Source organism: Geotrypetes seraphini, chromosome 3 (assembly GCF_902459505.1).
Source record: "Geotrypetes seraphini chromosome 3, aGeoSer1.1, whole genome shotgun sequence".
Taxonomy (NCBI): Eukaryota; Metazoa; Chordata; class Amphibia; order Gymnophiona; family Dermophiidae; genus Geotrypetes; species Geotrypetes seraphini.
Window position 1 is genome coordinate 319,296,922 of NC_047086.1, and position 24,338 is coordinate 319,321,259.

Consider the following 24,338-nt stretch of genomic DNA (forward strand, 5'->3'; position numbering starts at 1 on the left):
ATCTCTCCTGCCTGCTTGCCCCGAATGCTGCCCTGCTCTGCCTCAATCTTCCCCGAATCTCTCCTGCTGCATTGCCATTCTCCTGCCCTTCACCGCCCAGCGGGTTAAAACCACGGGTTCGCAGGGCTAAAAACTAACAAAAAAGTTTTCAAGTTAAAAAAAAAAGGTTGCATCTCAGACGGGCATGTGCAGACCATCTACAGAGCTATAGAGCGATCCGTGCAGGCAGATGGGGGGCGTTCCTCCGATCGCCCCCATCTGCATATTTTTTGTTCCTGAATTCATCGGACCTGCCCCGATCGGACCCGGATCGGGCAGGTTAGTGAATCCCAGCCTTAGAGAGATGAGCTGGCGCCTAGTTTAAAGATAAGCGCTGCTGCTTTAAAACATTTCATCTTTCCAGGCAAATAGTGCCCCATTACTGTATGCAATGCTTTGGTCAAGCAATATTCATTTTATATTAATATCAAGTAATTTTATCCATTTCATGGCTCTCATTTTCTGGAAAAGAAGCCTTTGGTAGTTCATTTTTTCAAAGACAGTCCAACTAGATACTGATGAACAAAAAAATCAAAATCAAAATCAACAAACTTCACATTCATTTTGAGGCATAAATCAATCTTAAAAAAAGAACTGTTTTCTTACAGAAGTGTGTCGCCGTAGAGTGGATTTGTCAGTAAACATTCTACCACACGCGCTGCACATAAAGGGCTTCTCCCCAGTATGTATGCGGTGATGACGCTGCAATGCGTTGAGCTGGGTGAACTGCTTCCCACACTGATCGCAACAGTAAGGACGCTCACCTAAAGCCAAAACAGAAACAATTTCGCTGTATTCAGATTTCAAAGGAAAATTTTGTGCCAGCTCTACTTTCACAATTAGAGGCCTAATTTTTTTTTTTTTTTTAAATCTTTATTGATTTTCAAACTTTGACAGTGCAAATACAATTAATTGAACATAAAATACTGCATAAACGCACTATTAACTACACAAGTAATACATAAAACAATCATTTTCTCCCACCCTCCTCCCAGTTATTAATACAATAAGACATATGATGTGATTACAATATTATAATTAAGTAATTTTAATCCTCAAAATACATTCCCCTCCCTGGATGTTGTAAGGAAATCTAAGAAAAGGGGAGATACATGACCCTTATTGCGAGGTAACAAATTTATTCAATGGGCTCCACACTTTATTAAATGAATAACTAAACCCCAAACATTCCGCATTCATTCTCTCATATTTATATGTGGTACACACATTTGCCCACCAAAATGTGTAATTTATTCTGTCGTGGCTCTTCCAGTTATGTATGTCCATTTGGATGGCTATTCCCGTCATGATCAAGACGGCTTTTATATTTATCCAAAGTAGGCTTAACGTGCAGTAACATACCACAAATGATGGCTTCATAAGTTAAGGGAATAGATGACTCAAGAATAAGATTTATTTTTCCCCAAACTGACCTCCAGAAATTAAGTATCAATGGACAAAAATATAACAGATGATCCAGAGTCCCTATATTAATATGACAATACCAGCATCTATTAGACTTACTAAGGTGTGTTAGCTATCAGCATGTGCTAAGAGTTAACACAGTTCCTTAGCGACCGATACACAGGAATTTTCATGTTAACAGACAACACTGAACAGGATAACAATTAATGAGTGGATAATTTAATAAGGAGTCTTATGGTTTATGCATGGGAACCTATCGTGTGTTAACTGTTAATGCATCAGATAACATGGCACGCTTAACTACACTGGTTCAGGTAACATTAACTTCATTGTGTTATCTGTTATTTTAGTTAGTACATAGCAACAGTGGGCTGAGAACTAATAGAGTCAGGGTTCAAATCCCAGTGTTTCTCCTTGTGATCTTGGACAAGATCACACTGCTCAGATACAAACAGAGGTCCTTTTACTAAGCTGTGTAAAGTGCTAGCCCACGATTACCATGGCTTAATAGGACTTTCCGTGGGACACACTGAGGCGTTCTGAAGTAAAATCCCAATGTTCATGTACAACCCACATGCAAAAAAATTTCTGAATTTTTATCAGAGGGGGGCGTGACAGCACAGCCCACATTACCGTGCGCTGATTAGCATGTAAGTACTTACTCTTTATAAAATAGGTGGTGGTAAGTGCTCATGTGCTAATTTTTGTTAATTGACAACATTAGCACATGGCCATTAATTGGGAAAATCCTCCAATTTCATGGTAAAAATAGCATTAGGATGCAAGAAAGACCTGAATAAGAGTGCACTAAGGCCACTTTTTAGCGAGGCTTAGTAAAAGGACCCCTTAGCTTTTGACCCCTGCATGAACTGGACAGAAAAAACCCGACTGTATCTGAATATAACTCACCTTGAACCACTACTGTAAAAAGATGTTTGGACAGTATTTTGAAAGCAGTGCACCTCTAGACTACTGGTGAATAATCATTTTTACAGCTCTTTGGACAACACAGTGTTGTACAAATGTGATAAGTGTTCAGGTAAGATAAATCTCTTCCCAGAAGAGCTTACTACAAGGGGGTAACTGAGAGAACAGATGATAAAGTGACTTGCCCAAGGTCACAAAGTGTCAGCAGCAGAAGCAGCAGCATTGCTTCATAAGGCTTCTTCCTCCAAGTGGGCTTTATAAGGAGAAATCACGCCTAGGGAAACACAGGACTTGTGAGGTAATCAGCACTGCTAAGGAGCAGAAGAGCTGTTCTTTAGATTGCATGAACATTGACCTGGGGTTCCTTTTATGAAGCCATGTTAGCCGCTTCCTCTTGAGCAGGTGGTAGTTTTTCGGCTAGCACACGCTAAAAAGGTGCGTGCGATAAAGCCGGTAACGCGGCTTCGTAAAAGGAGCCCCTAGTGTCAACTCACTAAATTAACAGACACATTACACACATTTGACATTACTGTGCACTACAAAGGGGAGAGATCTGATATACAGTACCACCTTTCTGTGATTACAATCAAAGCAGTTTATATATTACATACAGGTACTTATTTTGTTCCTGGGGCAATGGAGGGTTATGTGACTTGCCCAGAATCACAAGGAGCTGCATCAAACACAGTTTCCCAGGTTCTCAGGACACTGCACTAACCACTTTAAGTGAATCAGCCTCCAGATGTGAAGAAAGATTTCAAGAGAGTGCCCTGGCCCTCTCTAGATAAACTGCTGAAGGACTTTGAGAAAGGGACCACCTTTCTGAACTACATTTTTATTAAGTCGGTAGAGATAACATTACAGCAAATTACTTTCTTTGTCGCAGATTGATGGGGATTCCCCAGGGTTATCCTCAGCTACCCGCACAGAACTATGGATGCAGCGGGCTATACATTTCTAAATAAATTTTTTAAATAAATATATGTACGATTTGTTGAGTCTCTCTTGCCTCATATTAGATTAGCTAGAGGCGTTAAAGGTGTAAGAGCTGTAGATTTAAAATAAATAATTTCTGTCTGTGCAGATGGCACACGGTTATACAGAAAAAAACAAACCAGTCAGAGTCATTCATAGTCCGATATCCAAACAAAAGTGAGCACATGATCTTCTGACCTGCTTTTTATTCTGTCCTCTTTATGTAAAGTTTAATTGGCCTCAGGTGGTCATTTAGAAGCATCAACCACATTCCTAGACGAGAAAATTTCAAACAACATTGAAAAAATCCACACCTGGGCAATCACAAACAAACTTAAACTAAATGCCACCAAAATCAAAGCCATCTGCCTCCACACTGCTCAGCAGACAAGCATTAATCTTCAATCCAGTACCACCCTTGCAGTGGAGAAATCCTCAAAAGTACTTGGCATCATTCTGGATGACACACTCCCAATGGATCCTCAAATCTCCAGGCTCCGGAAAAAGACTATCTTCACTATGTGCCAACTAAGATTTATTAAGCCATACTTCCACCAACATCATTTTGCTCCGATTGTCCAGCTGATGGTACTACTCCAGCTGGACTACTGCATCTCAGCATACTTGGGGATCAATTCTGGAGGCCACACTACCGAAAAGATGTGCTGAGAGTAGAGTCGGTGCAACGGATGGCCACCAGGATGGTCTCGGGGCTCAAGGATCTATCGTACGAGGAAAGGCTGAAAAATTTGCGGCTATACTCACTCGAGGAACGTAGGGAGAGAGGAGACATGATCGAGACGTTTAAGTATATTACCGGCCGTATCGAGATGGAAGAAGAGATTCTCTTTCTCAAAGGACCCTCAGCCACAAGAGGGCATCCGCTCAAACTCGGGGGCGGGAAATTTCATGGCAACACCAGGAAATATTTCTTCACCGAGAGAGTGGTTGATCCTTGGAATGAGCTCCCAGTGCAGGTGATCGAGGCAAACAGCATGCAAGAATTTAAGAGCAAATGGGATGCCCATATGGGATCCCTTAGAGGGTTAAGCCAAGGGAACCTGTCACCAGGAGTGGGATCCCTAGGATAATAGACTTGGGGGTGGGTCAGTAGAGTGGGCAGACCTGATGGGCTATGGCCCTTATCTGCCGTCATCTTCTATGTTTCTATGTTAGTTCACAAACTGCAGTTCATTCAGAACACAGCTGTCAGACTATCTTCAACCTAAAGAAATATGATTCGATCTCAGCCTTCCTCAAAAAATTACACTGGCTACCAATTCCATCAAGAATAGTCTTCAAAATATCATGTATCCTACACCACATAATCCATGGAAACTCAGCTACTCCTCTCACCCAACTTTCTCAACGGTCTGGTCTACCTCCAGGAGACTCATAAACAGAATACAGGTGCTTGTTCGACTCCATACTTACATTCATAACAGTAAAAACCTGGAATAACCTGCCAGAAATGATCAAAAAAGAAACTAATACCTCCTAAAAGTAGGCTAATGCTAGATTGAGTCTATCTCTACAAAGAATTTTATTAGAGACTATGGATCTCAAGTGCCCGCGGCTATTGGCTTACCAAATATTACTTGCATTTAACACAAATATTGCTATCTTTTTCACTTACTAAATCAAAATATTTGACATAAACATAGAGCTTAATGTTGAAGACCCAGTCATCTTTATCACCTCATGCAATTTCACTCAAACCCCCCCCCACCAAAAAAACCCCAAACAAACCCAGAAGCAGCCTAGTAACACAAAAAAAAAATTTGGTTGGGTATCACTAAAAAGTAACTGTAAAAAATTAACTAGACATTATTTATTACTGAAAAATATAATATTGAAAAGTAATATATTACTGTCCAACACTGGCTATGTAGAATTCCCAGGCCTGAACTACTGTATGTCCTTATGTTATGTTATATGCAATCTTATATCTTGCCAAATCCTCATTAGAGTTCTAGGCAGGTTACGGGCAACATATTAGTTACATAGAATTTTGTAAAGCGTTAAATATGTTACAAAGAATTATACATGCTACATAATGTTATCAAATGGTTATCAAATTATACATACAGTCTGAGACAATATATCATAAATAGCAGCTGACCAATTAACATTGTCTTTGCTTTGGGTGACCTGTATTATTAGTCTGAGTCTCTTTGGACCTCTTGTAGGGATTTCTTAAAAAGCCATGATTTTATATTTTTGCAAAATGGTGTATATACTGTGGTTGTACATATTTTTTTTAATAATAATTTTCAAAAGAAAATAGCATACAAATGCCCACTTGTTAAAAGAAATACGGATAAGTGATAATACAAAAGAGAAACATTTTTTTCAAAAATTCATAATTCTATATTCTTCTTAGATCACTATTTCTCCAAAGAGGGAGTGATACCATAGAAAAGAAGTTTATCAACAGGAAAAAAAAGTGATTGCCAAAAACAAAAATACTAATATAGCAGTATGTTTGCTTATGTTTATTGGGGAGTCAATTCAGAGCGGTTTGCATGAGCTTCAGTAAAGATATTATAATACATGAGCTAAATATATGTATATTTTACCTATATATTTAGTATAAATAACTCAGGTAAAGTGAAGAGCCAATATTGATTTACAAAAACACATTCACAGAGGCACATCACTAAGCACGAGTTAGGAACAGCCCCACACGGGAGGAAAAAGCCTCAGAATAAACCCTCCCACCGCCACAACAGTGGCTTAAGGTGTTCAGGCAGGGAATCTCATCAGCACAAAAAACCTCCTGTGGGTCTCTCAAGACTCTGTGTGATGCATTGAAACTGTGAGTCAAAAAAGTGATCAAAATGATACGAGCGACATTAACTCTGACTTCTTATGTACATTTGGTATTATTATAGTTTCTGTATGTCATAGATTCATCTTTCTTTGTATTATTTGCGAGTTCACCCTTTCATAAGTGTTCTATGAAGAGTATCGTCTTTATTCCTTTCTTGAACTTTTTGGTATCTTTTTCTAGTTTTAATTCCCTCAGAAAGGAGTTCCACCACATTGGGGTCATCACCGAGAACATTCTTTGCCTGACGCTTTTGTATTTGATGTCTCTGAAGGAGGGTATTTCCAGTAGGTATTCTAGGCTCAAGTCTAGGGCGCAAGTAGGTTTATGGTTGTCGATACTGTTTGCTAGGTATTGCGGTTCTGAAAGATGAATGATTTTGAGCGTCAGCAACATGATCTTGAATTTCACCCTGCTTTCAACTGGAAGCCAGTGTTACTCTTTCAATTGTGGGGTGGCACTCGTCTGCTTCGATTTTCCCAGTAGAAATCTTGCTGCAGCCTTTTGTACTACATTTGGATCTGCCTGATATGTACTTCGGGACACTTAACAGGATCGCATTGCAGTAGTCAAAGATTGAGAGTACCAGGGATAATACTAACCCCCCTCTTTTACGAAGGTGCGCTAACCGATTAGCGTGCACCAATTGAATTAGCACATGCTAAGCGCTAACGCGTCCATAGACTAACAAGCACCTGTTAGCATTTAGCGATGGCGTGCGCTAAATGGACTCATGTTATTTTAGTCACATCAGGATAGATCCACACTCTAAGGGCTCCTTTTACTAAGCTGTGATAGCGTTTTTTAGTGCGCGCAGAATTGCCGCGTGCGCTAAACCTACGCTACGTGGCTAGAACTAATGCCAGCTCAATGCTGGCTTTAGCATCTAGCGCGTGCTTAAAACCGCTATCGCAGCTTAGTAAAAGGAGCCCTAAGTCCATAGAAAAGAGTTTTTAAAATTGTAAAAATAAAGCCTCTTCAGATCCTGCGCAAAAATAAAGAAAACAATCAAAGTGAATCTTTGTGCAGTTTCCGATTCAGAATTTTCTAATATTGCAGAAAGATTATTCAAATCCAACTTCTGCTGTTCTACGGGTTGTACCAATACATTCATCTTAGGCATAGTCAAATAAAGGTGACGGGATAATCGCGCGCTAGACGCCAGCACGCCGACAATCCAGCACCAACAATTCGGTGGAAGACAGAAGCGCGCGGGGGAAAAAATAATTTTTAAAGAGCTCCGACTGGGGTGGCAACCCCCCCACTTTCTTGGTTAGTGTTCGCGCTGCCGTTGCGGGGGGTGAAACCCCCCACATTATAGAGAAAACGGACCTTTTCCTGAAAAAAATCAGAACGTTTTCGCTATAATGGAGGTTTCCAACCCCCCGGACCCCCTTCCAACAGCAGCGCGAACACTAACCAATAAAGTGTGGGGGGGGTTGCCACCCCAAACCCCCCGTTGGAGCTCTTTAAAAATTACTTTTCCCCCCGTGCGCTTCTGTCTTGCGCCGAATTGTCGGCGCTGGATTGTCAGCGCGCTGACGTCTTGCGCTCCACTGTCTATGAACCCAAATAAAACACCTTATTCAAAGGGGGAATCATTTCAGAAGAAAAATGCAAAACTTCAATAAGGTATTTTTTCAAAATGTCCATAGGTAATATTCCTTGATCCATGGGGAAATTCAAAACCCTGAGATTTAATCTTCTGTTATAATTCTTCATTTGCTCTATTTTAATTTGCAGTTGTATTTGATCTTTTATTACTGTAGTTCTAAATTCTTGGAGATTTTGAACATCAGAATATACTTGTTGGATCTTACTGGAAGTTTCTTACCTCTTCCACATTTTGAGTCAAATTATCTACTTTAACCCCCCTCCTTTACAAAGCTGTGCTTGCATTTTTAGCGCTGGCTGCCGCAGTAACAGCTCTGACATTCATAAAATTCCTATGAGTGTCCAAGCTGTTACCGCTGGGGCCAGTGCTATAAATGCTAGCACAGCTTTGTAAAGGAGGGGGTTAGTAAGTAAAGAAGTTAACTTATGAGACTTCTTACCTACAGAGGTCAGTTCTGTGATAGCCTTCCAGATAGAATCTAGGGCAGGGGTGCCAAAGTCCCTCCTCGAAGGCCGCAATCCAGTCGGGTTTTCAGGATTTCCCCAATGAATATATATGAGATCTATTTGCATGCACTGCTTTCTTTTTATGCTAATAGATCTCATGCATATTCATTGGGGAAATCCTGAAAATCCGACTGGATTGCTGCCCTCAAGGAGGGACTCTGACACCTCTGCTCTAGAGTAACTGCCATTGGGGGGGAGGGCATGAAACAACCACTCCTCATCCCTCTTGCTCATCAATTCTTGGTGTCCACAAGTTGGTACCTCACCCCCATCTAGGAGTACAGCCAATAACTCAATAGTCGACTGCTGGTTCCTGCAAAATAACCACACTAAATGCTGGATATGGTTGAGGAGATGGCACAGGGGGGGGGGGGGGGAGATATGCTGACATCAAGCTCCAAAGCTCCAACTGCTCCTTCCGGCTGAACTAATGCAGAGTTGACTCCAGCAGTTTGATCACCAGCTGCTGCAAGCCCAGTGGCATACCTCTTGATCTTTTGCTGCACCAACGGGTTTGTTCAGGCCGGTGAGGAAGTCACCCGAACAACTCCTTTTCTTTTCGAATGGGGCATATCTCAATGAAGAATTCAGCAAGAAAGAACAGTGCAATCAAAGAGAGGTAAAAAGCTCACTAGGTACGTGCTGCCATCTTGGCCACTGCCCTACACTCCTGCTTTTTGTGGTTGTATGAATTTTGATGGAAAGTGAGTTCCACAATTTTGCTATTTGGTAGCTGAATGATTTGCTGTGAAATGTCTTGTATTTTATATCTTTCAGAGTTGGGAATGATAGGATCAGGTTGTTAAGAGTTACGTTGGTCCACAGATCTATCTAACAGTTCAGTAAATCTGGAGAAGTTATTAGGGCCATCAACATATATGACTCCTTTTACTAAGGTGCGCTAGCGGTTTTAGCGTGTGCTACACGCTAATACCTCTATAGAGCTTGAGTTAGTATTTTTCATTTAGCGTGCGCTAATCTTTAGCGTGTGCTAAAAACGCTAGCGCACCTTAGTAAAAGGAGCCCATTGCGTTTTAAATGCTACACAGTATAATTTAAATTCTACTCTGTTTTCTATCGGTAACTAGTGTAGTTCTATAAGCAGTGGTGTGACATGGTCAGATCTTGATTTGTAGTATATTACTGCAGTGTTTTGCATCAATTGGAATTTTTTCACTAATTTCAAGAGATACCCGAGAGTAGAGCATTGCAGTATTCTAGTAGTGATAATATCATTGACTGCACTAGAATCCTGTAGTGCTGTTGAAAGAAGTAGAGTCTTACCCTTCTTAGTTTTTATAGCTATGGTTCAGCAGGGTTATTAGGGAAAAGAGATTTCACAGTTGTCTCACAAACCCTTGTACATCTGGCAAACCCCCGCACATCTGGCAGCTCCATACCCTCTAGCACCCTGAATATGTGCAGATTGGCTCTCCAATCCCTGTTCTCCAGGTCAGGAGAAAGTTACTGCTTCCAAAAGCAATTGAGGATTCACAGGCCTCTCCACACTCCTAACACTCACTGCCAAGGTCTCCACCAGTTTAGAAGTGACTGCTCCTTGAACAACCAAATACTAGTATAATAGCATGCCTATGTTTAAAGTGCAACCACTTACACCAGCCATAAAGCTGATTTAAATGCTTGCACCTACATTAATAAAGAACATATGTGCATTATAGTATTTTATAATGCAAGCATAGGACCCAATGATTGATTTGTTTAGGATTAGTGTCACCTAGAGCACATTGCTTTGGCACACTGGCATCATGAGAAGTAGCTCAGTGTCTGCAGTTTATTTAAATATGGCATTTGTGACTTGCTTTATCTTAAAAGTATTTTAGTATCTATTTAAAAACAAACTCTAGCTGCCAGATTTCTTACAATTGGCATCTGTGTCTTCTCAAAATCTCTTAAAACTTGGTCATTCACCAATATCTCTGTTTTCATATCATAAATTTTTTACGTTCATTATTTGTATAAAAAAAATGTGTTTCTTTATGTAGGGATTTTTTAAAATTTATGTTTCAGGATTTACTCAGTGTATTTTGATCTAACATGTTATTGTTATTTGATTTAGATTAGTTTATGTTGTAATCCATCTTGAGCTTTAAGAGAAAGCAGATCATAAATGTCATATTTAAATAAACCACAGACATCGGGCTACTTCTCATGATGCCAGTATGCCAAAAGGAAACAGAAAATTGAAAGCATTTCCCTAAAAGGTTTGGTGCCATTAGCTCCTGCAAATATCCCACGACTCCATCTGGTTTTGTTATGTACATTTATGGAGACTGGAAGAAGAACATCAGTATGTTTTTTCTCTTCTTACCTGTATGAACTTTAATGTGCTGGTAAAGAGAATTTCTCTGGGCAAACGTTCTGAAGCATATTTCACACTTAAATGGTTTAGATCCTGTATGTATTCGGTTATGATGTTTCAGATACTCTTTGGAGGCAAAACTTTTTCCACAAGTTTCACACATGAAAGGTCTTTCTCCTGTAGAAAGTGTATAATACGTAGCAAAAAAAAAAAAAAAGATCAGTCTCTTAAAAGTGCACTGCATCATCCACTAAAAATAAAATCTAAATGAACATAAATTCTGAGGAACACGTGGCAAGGACAATTCTCAAAACAATTTACATAGGTAAAGCAGCATTTTATTTTACCTAGGTTAATTGGCTATCTAAAAACTGCCCTCTCTCAATGCGACAACACACATTCATTGTGGAATACAAAAAAAGCAGCTACTCTTTCTGTGTCAACCAGCAGGATGAAATCGATCACATTTGTGAGAATTCCAGAGGCTGAGGACGGGCCATTTTAAATTGCAAGACCAAAACAGAGGAAAGGAGAAATTAGGTTCTTACCTGCTAATTTACTTTCTTTTAGCTTCTCCAGACCAGTAGAGGTTAACTTTACGAATGGGTATATATCTAATCATGACCAGCAGGTGGAGACTGAAAACAAAACTTTGGGACAGTATATCCTAGCCCCTCCGCTCTATTTCCCTCAGTCTGCCGAATAGCCAAGCAGAACCAAGAACTGGAAAACAACAGAGAGAAAAAACAATACTCCGAAAGGAGTAACAAATAACATACCCAAAATGCTGTTGGAAAATGCAGAGGAGAAATTCCCGAAGGAAGAATGTCCCCACAGCTCGCCAGCTAAGCCAGCCGAGCCACAGCCGCTGTTCTTCAATTCTCCCCGGCCCTAGAAAAATACTAGAACCCGCAGCAAAAACCAAAAACTGCCCGCGCAACAGCCCCAACAACAACAACAACAGACAGGGTGGGGACCTCTACTGGTCTGGAGAAGCTAAAAGAAAGTAAATTAGCAGGTAAGAACCTAATTTCTCCTTCTTTAGCACTCTCCAGACCAGTAGAGGTTAACTTTACGAATGGGACGTACCAAAGCAGTCCCTCTCACGGGCGGGACCCCCGAAGGGCCGATACCAGTACACGCTCACCGAACACCGCGTCCCGACGCGCCTGCACATCAACCCGATAATGACGAACAAAGGAATGCAAGGAAGACCAAACCGCAGCCTTACAAATATCCACTGGAGGCACGAGCGACGACTCAGCCCAAGAAGCCGCCTGACCCCGAGTGGAATGAGCCTTGAGAAACTCCGGAACAGGCTGCTGTTTCAGAAGATAAGCGGAAGCAATCGTCTCCTTGATCCAGCGCGCAATAGTAGCCTTAGAAGCGCCAGCTCCCCGACGAGGACCCGCCAGGAGGACAAAGAGATGATCGGACTTCCGGAATTCCTGGGTCCGCTGCACATAAGAGCGAAGGACCCGACCGACATCCAACTTGCGCAGCTGCCGTTGCTCAGAAGAGCCCTCCCGACCACCCAAGACCGGGAGAACCACCGATTGATTGACATGAAAAGGAGAAACAACCTTCGGCAGAAAGGAAGGAACAGGCCGCAAGACGACCCGCTCCCTAGAAAACTCCAAGAAGGGAGCCCTACAAGAGAAAGCCTGCAGCTCAGAAACACGCCTAGCAGAAGTAATGGCCACCAAAAAGACCGCCTTCAAAGTAAGGTCCTTTAAAGAACAGTCGTCCAAGGGCTCGAAAGGCGGACGCACCAAAACAGAGAGAACCAGATTAAGATCCCAAGAGGGAACCGAGGGCCGTAGGGGAGGCCTAAGCAACTTGGCCGCCCGCAAAAACCGAATCACATCAGGAAGAGCCGATAAACGCTGACCTGACACCAACCCTCGAAAAGCCGACAGGGCCGCAAGATGAACCCGGAGAGAAGACCAAGCCAGGCCTCTATCCAGGCCATCCTGCAAGAACTCCAGAATGTTAGGCAGAGAAGCGCGAAAAGAGGTCACTCCCCGCGCCCGACACCATTCCTCAAAGAGACGCCAAACCCGCACATAAGCCCGAGAGGTAGAAAGCCTCCGGGACCCCAACAGTGTAGAGATCACCTTGTCTGAATATCCCTTCTTGCTAAGGCGACCCCTTTCAAGAGCCACGCCGTAAGACAGAAGGGAGACGGGTCGAACATGGGAATGGGACCCTGCACCAGAAGGTCGTCCGAGAGAGGCAGAGGAAGAGGATCCGCTACCAGGTGCCTCACCAGATCCGCATACCACGGACGGCGAGGCCAATCCGGCGCCACCAGCACCACCAAACCCGGATGGTGAACAATGCGAAGAAGCACTCTGCCCACCAGCGGCCAAGGAGGGAACACATACAACAGCCCCTCCGTTGGCCACTGCTGGACCAGAGCATCCAGACCCTCGGCCAGACCGTCCCTGCGACGACTGAAGAAGCGGGGCACTTTGGCGTTGCCACCCGTGGCCATCAGGTCCATCAGGGGCTGCCCCCAAGCCTGCACTATCAACTGAAACGCCTCGGCGCCGAGACACCACTCTCCTGGATCTAGGAAGTGACGACTGAGGAAGTCTGCCTGAACATTTTCTACTCCGGCTATATGAGAGGCCGAGAGGTCCAGCAGATGGGATTCCGCCCAAACCATGAGCAGAGCCGCCTCCTGCGCCACCTGAGTGCTCTTGGTGCCCCCCTGACGATTGACATAAGCCACCGCCGTGGCATTGTCCGACAGCACTCTGACCGACTTGCCCAGCAACAGGGAGTGGAAAGCCAACAGCGCCAGACGGACCGCTCTGGTCTCCAACACGTTGATCGACCAGGCGGCCTCCTCCGCGGACCAGGTGCCCTGAGCTGAGTGACCCAAACACTGAGCCCCCCAACCCAGGAGACTCGCATCCGTCAGGAGCACCGTCCACTGCGGGAGATCCAGACCCACCCCCTGAACTAGGTGAGGGGTCTGGAGCCACCAACGCAGACTGCAGCGCGCCAAGCCTCGCAGGGGAACCGGAACATCCATCCCGTGCCTCTGGGGAGACCACCTCCGGAGCAGAGCATACTGGAGAGGACGCATGTGGGCCCGCGCCCACCTCACCACGTCCAGGGACGCCGCCATCGACCCCAAGACCTGGAGGAAATCTCGCGCCCGAGGACACCGGGACGCCAAAAGCAGGCGAATCTGAGATTGCAATTTGCTCACCCGGCCCTCTGGGAGGAAGACCTTCCCCAAGGAGGTGTCGAACAGCACCCCTAGGTACTCCAGACGCTGAGCCGGGACCAACCGACTCTTGGAAAGGTTGACCACCCAGCCCAGCGACCGGAGAAACTCCACCACCCGAGCAGTAACCCGGGAGCTTTCCTGCAACGACTTTGCCCGAATTAACCAGTCGTCCAGGTAGGGGTGTACCAGGATGCCCTCCGACCGCAAGGCTGCCGCGACGACCACCATCACCTTGGTGAACGTCCGAGGAGCCGTGGCCAGCCCAAAGGGAAGCGCACAGAACTGAAAGTGCCGACCCAAGATCGCAAAGCGCAGGAAACGCTGATGAGAGGCCCGAATGGGAACATGCAAGTAGGCCTCCGTCAGATCGAGAGAAGTGAGAAACTCCCCCGGCTGAACCGCCAGAATGACCGACCGCAGAGTTTCCATACGGAAAGAGGGAATCTTGAGAGCCCTGTTGACCCCTTTTAAATCGAGGATGGGCCGAAAGGTCCCCTCCTTTTTGGGCACCACAAAGTAAATGGAGTACCTGCCCGTGCCCCACTCCGGCGGGGGCACCGGAACAACTGCCCTGAGATCTAGCAAGCGCTGAAGGGTCTGGCGAAAAGCCTGCGTCTTCCCTGGAGTCTGACACGGAGAAGCGAGGAAAAAATCCGGCAGAGAGCGGGCGAACTCCAGGGCATAACCGTCCCGCACCACCTCCAGGACCCACTGATCGGACGTGATCTCGGCCCATTTGGGGAAAAATTCGCGCAGCCGAGCCCCCACCGGAACCAAAGGGGGCGCCGGCAAGGCGTCATTGTGCAGGACGGGAAGCGGGGGAACCGGCGGAGGGATTCCCTGCCCCCCGACGGGCCCCCCGAAAGGGCTGCATGCGCTGGAAGAACCGACCCCGGGAAAATCCCGGAGACTGGAAAGAAGCAGCCCCACGCCCAGGGCGATACTTGCGAAAATCCCGCAAACGCCCCCGGGCCGCACCCCCCCGAGACGCCGGGCGGGCACGGTCCTCCGGCAGACGGGGAACTTTCGAGTCCGACAGAGTCTGAATCAACTTATCCAAGTCCTCTCCAAACAAAAACGATCCCCGAAAGGGAAATTTAGTAAGCTTAGCTTTGGACGCAGCATCCGCCGCCCAAGCGCGCAGCCACAACACACGCCTTGCGGCCACGCCAAAAGCCATAGACTTAGCCGATATCCGCACCAAGTCATATAGAGCATCTGAGAGGAATGAGGCCGCCATCTCAATCTTCGCAACCTCCTGATCCACCAGAGACCAGTCGTCAGACTCTCGATCCAAGACCCGCTCCGCCCACCGAAACACGGCGCGAGCGACCAGTCCCCCACAAATAGCCGCCTGGACCCCAAAGGCAGAGACCTGAAAATTTTGCTTAAGGATGCTCTCCAATTTGCGCTCCTCAGGGTCCCGCAAGGCAGAACCGCCCTCAACAGGCACGGTATGCCGCTTGGAAATTGCCGAGACCACCGCATCCACGACTGGCGAAGCTAACGTAGCCCGATCCCCTTCAGGAATGGGATACAGGCGAGCCATGCTGCGCGCCAGCCGAAACGGCGTCTCCGGCGTTTTCCACTGCTCCAGAATAATATCCCGAATATCCTGATGCATAGGAAAAGAGCGGGAAACGGAACGGATCCCCCGTAACAGGGGGTCCCCCACACGCGGAGTCTCCGGCGGCGCGTCCTCAAAACGCAAAACCGAAGAAACCTGTTGAATAAGGTCAGGCAGCTCATCTTTCTGAAAAAGGCGCACCACGGACGCCTCGTCACTGGAGAACGGGAAATCCGACAACCCGCCGCCAGCTTCCGTCCCCTCCAAAGAGTCCTGGAACTCCTCAGAAGGGTCCAGGTCCTCCTCCAGACCGACCCGTTCCTCCGACCACAAATTCTCGTCCCACGACACCCGCGGACGCTTGGACAAGGGAGGCGGCGGAGGGGACGTCACGCCAGACGAAAGAGGCAAAGCCGCAGGGAGCGCGGAGGAAAACCCACCCCCCGAAACCCCCTGGGCGCAACCGGGACCCCCAGCCGCCTGAAAATAGGCTCTGCATAAAGAAAAGAAAAATTCAGGAGAAAAACCCCCCGAGGGTCCCAAGGGACTCCCTGTCACAGCAGGGGACCCAGCAGAACCTTGCCCCTGCATAGTCAAAACAGGGGGAAGGTCACCTGAGGTGGAAGACAAAATGGAGGGGCCAGACAGAGAAGATGGCGGTTTTCCCGCCAAAAAAGCTCCCTCCATAGCCTGAAGCGGCTGAGAAACCTGAATAGTCTCAGCCGCTAAAGCAGGCAAGCCGGCATCAGCTGTCAAAAAATCAGCTGAGAGGGAATCCTCTAAAACCCGACCGTCGGCGGTTTGGGGAATCCCTCCGTGGGCGGACGGAGAAGACCGGGCTTCCCCACCGTTCCCTGCCGACTCGCGAGGCACCATCGGCGGGGAGCTCTGGGCGCCTGAAGCTGCCGACGGAGCTCCTCCACCGCACCGGCCTGAACACCGCTTGCACAGGCCGGCCGCGAGTGCCTCGCGTCTGGAGCACAATGAGCACTTTTTCCCTTTAGAAGTGCTCATTGCTCCATACGCGACCTAGCTGCAAAAAAGTGCTGGTTAGTTGAAAAAATACAGTAAAATACAGTTTTCTTAAAGGGATACAACCCTCCAGACCAGCACTACCTCAGGATTTTTTTTTTTTTTTTACAGAACAGACTCCACAGGCTCTCGAAGCAATATGCCTTGCTTGATTTAGGGGGCAAGGCTTACTGCTGAGGCTCCTCTAAAAAAATGTGGGGAGGTGGAGGAAGTGGGGGGAGGGACCCCGCTCGTGACCCGCCGGGTTTGACACCCCCGAGGTCGGACGAACCCCCAAACAGAGTCCGTCCAAGCTCCGTCCGGCTAAAAACAGGGACAATAAACCCCCTAAACAAATTCCAACAGCCCTACCAAGGGAGATGGGTACAGATCACTCAACACCTGCTGGAGACTGAAAGAAGACTGAGGGAAATAGAGCGGAGGGGCTAGGATATACTGTCCCAAAGTTTTGTTTTCAGTCTCCACCTGCTGGTCATGATTAGATATATACCCATTCGTAAAGTTAACCTCTACTGGTCTGGAGAGTGCTAAAGAAACGTTGGCTATGCACTGTAACAAACCCTGTAGAACAGCTTAATTTTCAAGATCCTACATGGCATTCTTCCTCTCCTAATCCCACTATCCGCAAGTTTGAGCCCACTGAGATAGGTGGTAGCTGTGAATATATATCAACAGCCTCACCGCCAGTGACTATATGGACATTAGTAATATTCAGCCATTCTTCATAAAGTAATGCAGTTTGTATTAGCCCAGAAAATATCCTGTCCTTACTTAGACCACTTCAAATCTATGGTGGCGGAATCTCCTTGTGCTTCCCTCGCACTATCCAAATGTTACCACTGAAAATTTTTTCTGACTACTCCAACACTATAATATAATGTCATCAAAAATTAACAGAAGGGGACTTATCTGTAGAGGCAGGTACTAAGCTCATTTTTATAATGGCAAATTTGTGCACATAATCTATTGTAGAATACTAGCCTAAGTTGGCAATTAGGCATAACCACATACGCTTTTCCTATGGCAGAAATAAATGGGTGAGCCTCAATGCAATAGCATTCAATAAAATGCACGCTTAGATAACTGGAACGTCCCATGCCCCTCTTAAGTGAATGCCTCCTTTGTGGTTACACAATAGAACACTTAGACACCATGTTATAGAATAGTGGATAGGTGCACTCCCGTTTTGGCACCTACTCTATAGAATTAGTGGGTACACTGATAAGTCCTTTTAAATAATGGGCCTTATATTTCTATTTTTATTTATTTTGAAGGTTGTAATAAGTTTTCTTAAACACTCAAACTGTTTACACTTATTACGCATAGAACATAAGTCAATTTTTAGGTCCTCTGAGGTCCCTCCTTCAATCAAAAGGCAATGTATAATAGCATCTCTTATAAAGATGTTTTGGTTGAATTCAAAAAGTCATAACATTCAAAGGATCTAGTTTCTTCTGTGACCAATATGATACCAAACATTTCATACGAAGCCTTTCTTTGCATCAAAATAACTACTTACCAGTGTGGCATCTTTTATGGTATATAAGCATATGATTCTGTGTGAATCGTGCACCACATTCATCACAGACAAACGGCTTTTCACCAGTATGAATTCTGCAATGACAAAATACTGACATTAATCAAATGGCCTGTCTCCTACCTTGCTTCCAAGCTTCCATATATCCAGAGTCTTCCACAGAATATGTCCATTTGTCCTGTGCAGCATACCCATTCTGTCAAATTTTCAGTAAGGGAGTCTAGCAATACCTCTCAAAATTCTCAATTTATATCACTAACACAAATCATACCAGTTTTCAAAAATAAGGATGAATTTACAGGAACCCCCCCCCCCCCCCAAAAAAAAAGGAACCTCTGAAAATTCAAAGCTTACTAAATAATGTTGGAAGTCAACATTATGGTACAGTTGACATGTTCATAGGAACCTGCATATTTCTAGTTTTCTTACTGGGCCAAGGTCCAGAAGCATGGAAGCTAGAGTTCACCATGAGTCAAGACACAACTTTTGTTGGACAAGGCAACCCCCCCCTCCACAAATAAAATTAGGAAAGAAATGATTAATAGTCCATGAATTAAAAAGGAATAAGGACTCAAGGCATTCTGGATAACATCTTAAATCCTTAAATAAGAAAGAGTTCAGCCAAGAAAGCCTGTATACTGAATACTTTAACGAAAGATTAGGTTCTTACCTTTGCTAATCTTCTTTCTTGTAAATCCACCTTTTATTCCGGGACCAGTGGGTTATTTCTGTCTACCCGCCAGGATTTTGCAGGAATCCTTAAACTTTAGAGACTTAATACCCTTCCCCTCATACCTCATCACTATGCAAGTTCCTCAGTCAGTATTAAAGCAGCCAGGAACATCTGTAGAGGATAATAACAAGAGAGAGGGGATCGGGGAAACTCCACGGCAAGTAAATCAATTCTGCTCATATCAACAAATGCAACAATGAAAAATGAGAGAATAGGTAATAAAACATTAGAAGCCTGACCTACAAAACAGTGCTACAAGGAGACACAGCCCGCACTGTCAGAAGGGGGTGTCTGAACTAGGAACCCCTTTAAACTAAGTGCTAAACCCATTCTGATGGCACTCTTAGAAAGGCTGGTCAGAAAACAAAAATCCAGCTTACCAGTATTTGTAAAGGCAGACGATCAACGAATCAGCAAGGCATAGGGTGGGTTCTCAAAATAAAGTGTAAATTTACAAGAAAGAAGATTAGCAAAGGTAAGAATTAGAGAATGGCATGGGGGACAAATTTTCCCTGTCCCTGCAGGAACTCAATTTCCCCATTCCTGCAAGTTTTGTCGCTGTCCCTGTCCCATTCTTTTAAGCTCTGCCTTAACCGCACAAGCCTCGAACACTTATGATTTTAAAGCATTTGAGGCTTGTGCAGATGAGGACAGAACTTGCAGGAATGGGGCAGGAATGGGGCAGGGACAGGAAAAGAACTCACCGAGATGGGAAAATGAGTTCCTGCAGGGATGGGGAAAAATTTGTCCCCCTTCTCATTCTCTAGTAAGAACCTAATCTTTCATTCTTCTACAATCCCACTTTATTCTGGGACCATTGGGACGTAACAGCAATCCCAAAAATTCAGGGTGGGACTGATGAGCCCGCTTCCAAAACAGAGGCACCAAATGCAGCATCTTGCTTGGCCGCCACATCGATCCTGTAAAACTTGATGAATGTATGCAAGGAGGACCAGGTTGCAGCCCTGCAAATCTTGTCAAGAGAAACAGCCAACAACCCTGCCCAAGAGGATAAAACACCTATGGTTGAATGAGCCCACACTGCAAGGGGTGTCTTCTTTCCAGCTGCCATGTAAGCTGTGAAAATGGCCATGCAAATCCACCTGGAAATGGTAGCCTGAGTGCATCATCTCCATACAGAAGCAAGGCACTCTCAGCGCCACATTGACCGCCTTGAGGTTCAGAATCAGTTTCCAATTGTCGGAATGCCACAATATCCAGAAGCCTGTGGACTGTGGCCTGCGCCCGAATTATCTTTTCAGGGCAGCCCGCAAGGGAATCTAGAAAATACTCGATCAGAGAACAGAGAAACTCCAGTTTGTAGCCACCCCTGAGAACCTGCTGAACCCAGTGGTTGGAAGTAATGGTCTGCCATTTCACCAGAAAGGCTGACAACTGCCACCCGATGCATGCACGGGGGAAGAAAACTGTTTCTTTGCTGAAACCGCTGGCCAACTTCCCATGAACTGCTGACGTTGAGACCCATTAAAGGGCAGTCTGGCAAATGAAGAGGGTGTTGTCCCGAGGAAGAGCCCGAATACGGATGAGATCGCCTGAAGGGATAAAAATTAGAATGCCCCGAACCCTTGGATGGGTGGGATCTATTCACAGGCAGCGACTTGGGCCTTCATTCTTGCACACTGGCTATAAGGTCATCCGGACCCTGGACAAACAGCAGTTGTCCCTTAAAGGGCAACTGGCTCAAGGTTGCCTTAGAAGATGAATCACCAGACCACTGATGGATTCAGAGCATTCTGCGAGCTGAAACGGAATAGGCAGCATGCTTGGCGAAAACTTTCAAGATGTCGTACAAGGCATCAGCCATATAATCCACTCCGGAGATGACAAAAACCAAGTCGTGAAGCACCAGTGTCGGGATCATGGCACAGCTTGGAATGGTATGCCCGAGCCATGAAAGAGGCCAATGTTGCCTTAACACCAGCAGTGGCTAAATCAAACAGACGCTTAAGGACAAAATCCACATGTTTGTCTTGAACATCCTTCATGACTACTCCCTCATTACTGGGGAAAGATATGTGGTTGGTGACCTGCACCTCTGAGGAATCCACCTTTGGGGGAAGCAAAGCTCTTGTTAAAGACATCCACCATGGGATAAAGCTGTTCCATGGCACGAGCACATTTCAAGGGTCCCTCAGGAGTCTCTCTAGGAGTCTCCTAGATGTTCGTAAGACTCCAAATGAGATCAGGATGATCAAGAAAGGAGACAGAGCGGATAGCGTAGCATAACAGCAGATAGCATAGCTGGTTTTAAGAAAGGTTTGGACAAATTACTGGAGGAAAAATCCATAGTCTGTTATTGAAAGAGGGGGAAACCACTGCTTGCCCTGGATCGGTAGCATGGAATGTTGCTATTCCTTTTGAGTTTTGGCCAGGTACTAGGGACCTGGATTGGCCACTGGGGGAGTAGACTACTGGGCTTGATGGACCATTGGTCTGACCCAGTAGGGCTATTCTTATGTTCAGACTGTGGCCTCTGGTCACTCGTGAGAGAACATTCTGCAGTGACAGGCTGCTCCGCATGCAGCTTCAACTCCTGTAGAGATTCAGAGATCAAATCAACAAGGTGTGCGTGTGAAAAAATCAGCACATAATGGGATCCTCCCCAAGTCAGGAGCTCCGCTCTGATCCAGATCCTGGAGATCCACAAAATTTGTTACATCTGTGACTGCCGCAGTGCCTTCTGGCGAAAGCAGAGGTATGGCAAGGGTGTTCGGCGCAATCGCGGGAACAGCCGACTTACCTGCCAGCACCCTCAAAGGGAGGCAAGAGAAAAGACCCTGTTCCACTGGAGCAGAGGTACTTGTGAACAGCACAGGGGCTGGCATAAGGGAAACAGAGACTTTTTAACTAAATATGCCTGATAAAGCATGTTCACAAATTCTGGCAAAAACCCATCCTCCGCAGCAGAAGTCGACCTCTGCACATCAGTTTTGGACTGTTTGGAGGATTTACGAGGTTTATTACAAGAGACACGCTTGCATTTCACTGAAATATAACCAGCGCACTCCCCAGGGCCCCCCGACACCGTTTTTGCAGGAGTCAAGGGAGAAGGTGCTAGAAAATTCTCTTTAGAGGTCAAAGGCACCAAATCCGGGCAAGGCTCACACCCCTCATGGATCGCAGCGCACATGGAATACAACTGCGCATCCGACAGCCATCCACCACAAATGAAGCATGGATCCATCGCATCCTGCCCTGGGGAGACCATCTAAGAAGTTTTCTTGTAAAAAATGAAGCTTGGAAGTATAAAAAATATGTTTAAACTCAAATCGGAAAAAATCCAAGGAGACACAGCCTGCACTGTCAGAAGGGTGGGGTCTGAACTAGGGACCCCCTTAAACTAAGTGCTAAACCCATTCTGATGGCACTCTTAGAAAGGCTGATCAGAAAACAAAAATCCGGCTTACCAGTACTTGTAAAGGCAGATGATCAGCGACCGTGCACTGTGAAGTCAATGGGTGTTGAGGTTGTAGCTTCAATTCTCTGAGCACATCCATAATAATATGGGGCACTATAGTAAATCTAAAAAGCCACCGCACAGAAGGATCCTCCCTGGTTGAGAGGGACCATCGCCTCCTGACTTCCGGTCCCTGAAAGAGAATTGGAGTCCTCCAGGCTCTGGGAAAATAAAGGCATGCAGTCTAATCTCCAATCTTCCCAGTACAGGCTGGTACCCCCACAGGCAGTGCAAAGCATCCCAGACCCATCAAATAAACTTTCCACAAGAGATTTACAAATTCCAGAGTAAACCCCTGAACAAGGGGCCCCATAGACCCCTGCAGGACTTCAGACTGGCTTCTCTTGGGCTCTACCGCTTCCATGCACTTGTTTTTCACATAATCACTGTTCAGGGTCTCTGGAAAGGATTTCTTCCCAGCCATCTGGATCCCCTACGGTTCCCTGGCCCTACAGGACTCAGAGGAGGCTAAGCCTGAGGCTCCCACCCTTCCCTCAGCAAGCAGTGCTCCTTGGCCTGCCATCCAGCACATAACTGGCATGACATGGAGGCAGAACAGGCTGAGGAATCCGTCCCAATTGATTTTGAGGCAGATGGAGGCTTTAGAAAAAAAAAGATTGTTTAAAATCCAAGATGGCCACTGCCAGTGAATTTGTGCCAAAAATGGCCTGTGGAGGCTCCCTTGAAGTTCAAAAAAGTCAGAGAAAGAGGTTTTGGAGGTGGAAGAACCCATCTCTGGCTCCAGAAGCCTTTAAAAATCAATTTTTCAGAGCCCCCTCCCATTTTCCCCATAGGGAATAATAGGCTGCACTCATTGGATTATGCTGGTGTCTGCCTATGTCAGTTTTTTCTGCAGTCTGACTGAATGGAGAAGACTTTCTGCCTCAATTTCTGTCAGAAGTGATACAAAACTGGAGATCTTCAGGCTGCCAGTCAGACCAGAACTGACTGTGAGCTCAACCCCCACAGATCCTCATGCAGTGACAGAGGGAGTGCGAAACACAGTGGCTCCCTGAAGTCCAAAAGGACTAACACAGGGGTCCCACAGCCTGTACTCAAGCATCTGATAAATCAGAAGGCGAGCTAACTCCCAGGGGAACGGTCCTTGAGCTTCCAAAATGCATAGAGCGGGCTGGCTCAGCAGATGTACCTCAGGGTTGCCCTGCAAGCTGCAGACTGCCCACATAGAATTTGTGTCTTCTCCCAGGAAGAGTAGCCCGAAATTGAGGACCTCTAGGCAAATAAGCCTCACAAAATGGATAAAAAATACCCAAAAATAATAAAACCGAGCACAGCAGATCAGAACACACCTTCTCAGTTTGCTTGCATAAGGAAAAACTGAAGAGGGTACTATACTCCACTGGTAAAGGAAGAAGAGTTGAAAGATGTGACTGACATCCTTTTGCAACAGTTCAAGACCAGAGGATATTCACCAAGTGTACAGACTCCTACGTTTGTATCACAGAATTTCCTTTACAGAACAGTTAAAAATAGGTGCCTTCTTGGCGCCTAAATATAGGTCTTTCTTTACAGAATTACTCTCCACATGCTTACTCTGATAGTATCACAAAATTATTAATGATGCATCTATCAATGCCACTAGAGCACTTTGCCACAGAAAGACAGAGCATGATAGCAAACAGGAACTGCAAGAGATTCAAGCAGTCTACATTTTTCTACCTAGTATATCACAGACCCGGATTGTCATCACCGCTTGCAACTCCCCCTCCCCACACTAATCTATGTTTTATAAAATTAAGAAATCAATATTAAATAGAAAAGGATAATCACAAAACCATCTGATACTGCATCTTTTTCAGTTTTAAAAAGCTTCCACATCTAGTATTAAATTTTTTTTCCATATCAGCAGCTAGGCCATATTTTGCCAAGCACAAGGTTAAAAATATATTTTTTTAAACACTGTAGTTAGAAGAGTTCTATATGGAGCTGAATAGAGACTACTTTCCAGAACACATACCCCCTCTTCTATTAAACTGTGCTATCAGTTTTTAGCGCAGAGAGCCGCGCTGCTCCCGACGCTCATATAGTTCCTATGAGCGTCAGGAGCAGCGCGGGCCATTCAGCATGGTTCTCTGCACTAAAAAACTGA

General features: G+C 45.5%; 1 protein-coding gene across 1 annotated transcript in view; it reads right to left on the reverse strand.

Annotated features, from left to right (window-relative positions):
• Positions 1-24,338, reverse strand: part of GZF1 (GDNF inducible zinc finger protein 1) — a 36,226-nt gene that overhangs the window by 5,484 nt on the left and 6,404 nt on the right. Inside the window, exons 3-5 of the mRNA XM_033935594.1 lie at positions 18,000-18,094; positions 10,647-10,814; positions 646-803 (exon numbers count right to left, since the gene is read on the reverse strand). Of these exons, the coding sequence (XP_033791485.1) occupies positions 646-803; positions 10,647-10,814; positions 18,000-18,094 (421 nt within the window). The remainder of the gene's footprint in view (positions 1-645; positions 804-10,646; positions 10,815-17,999; positions 18,095-24,338) is intronic.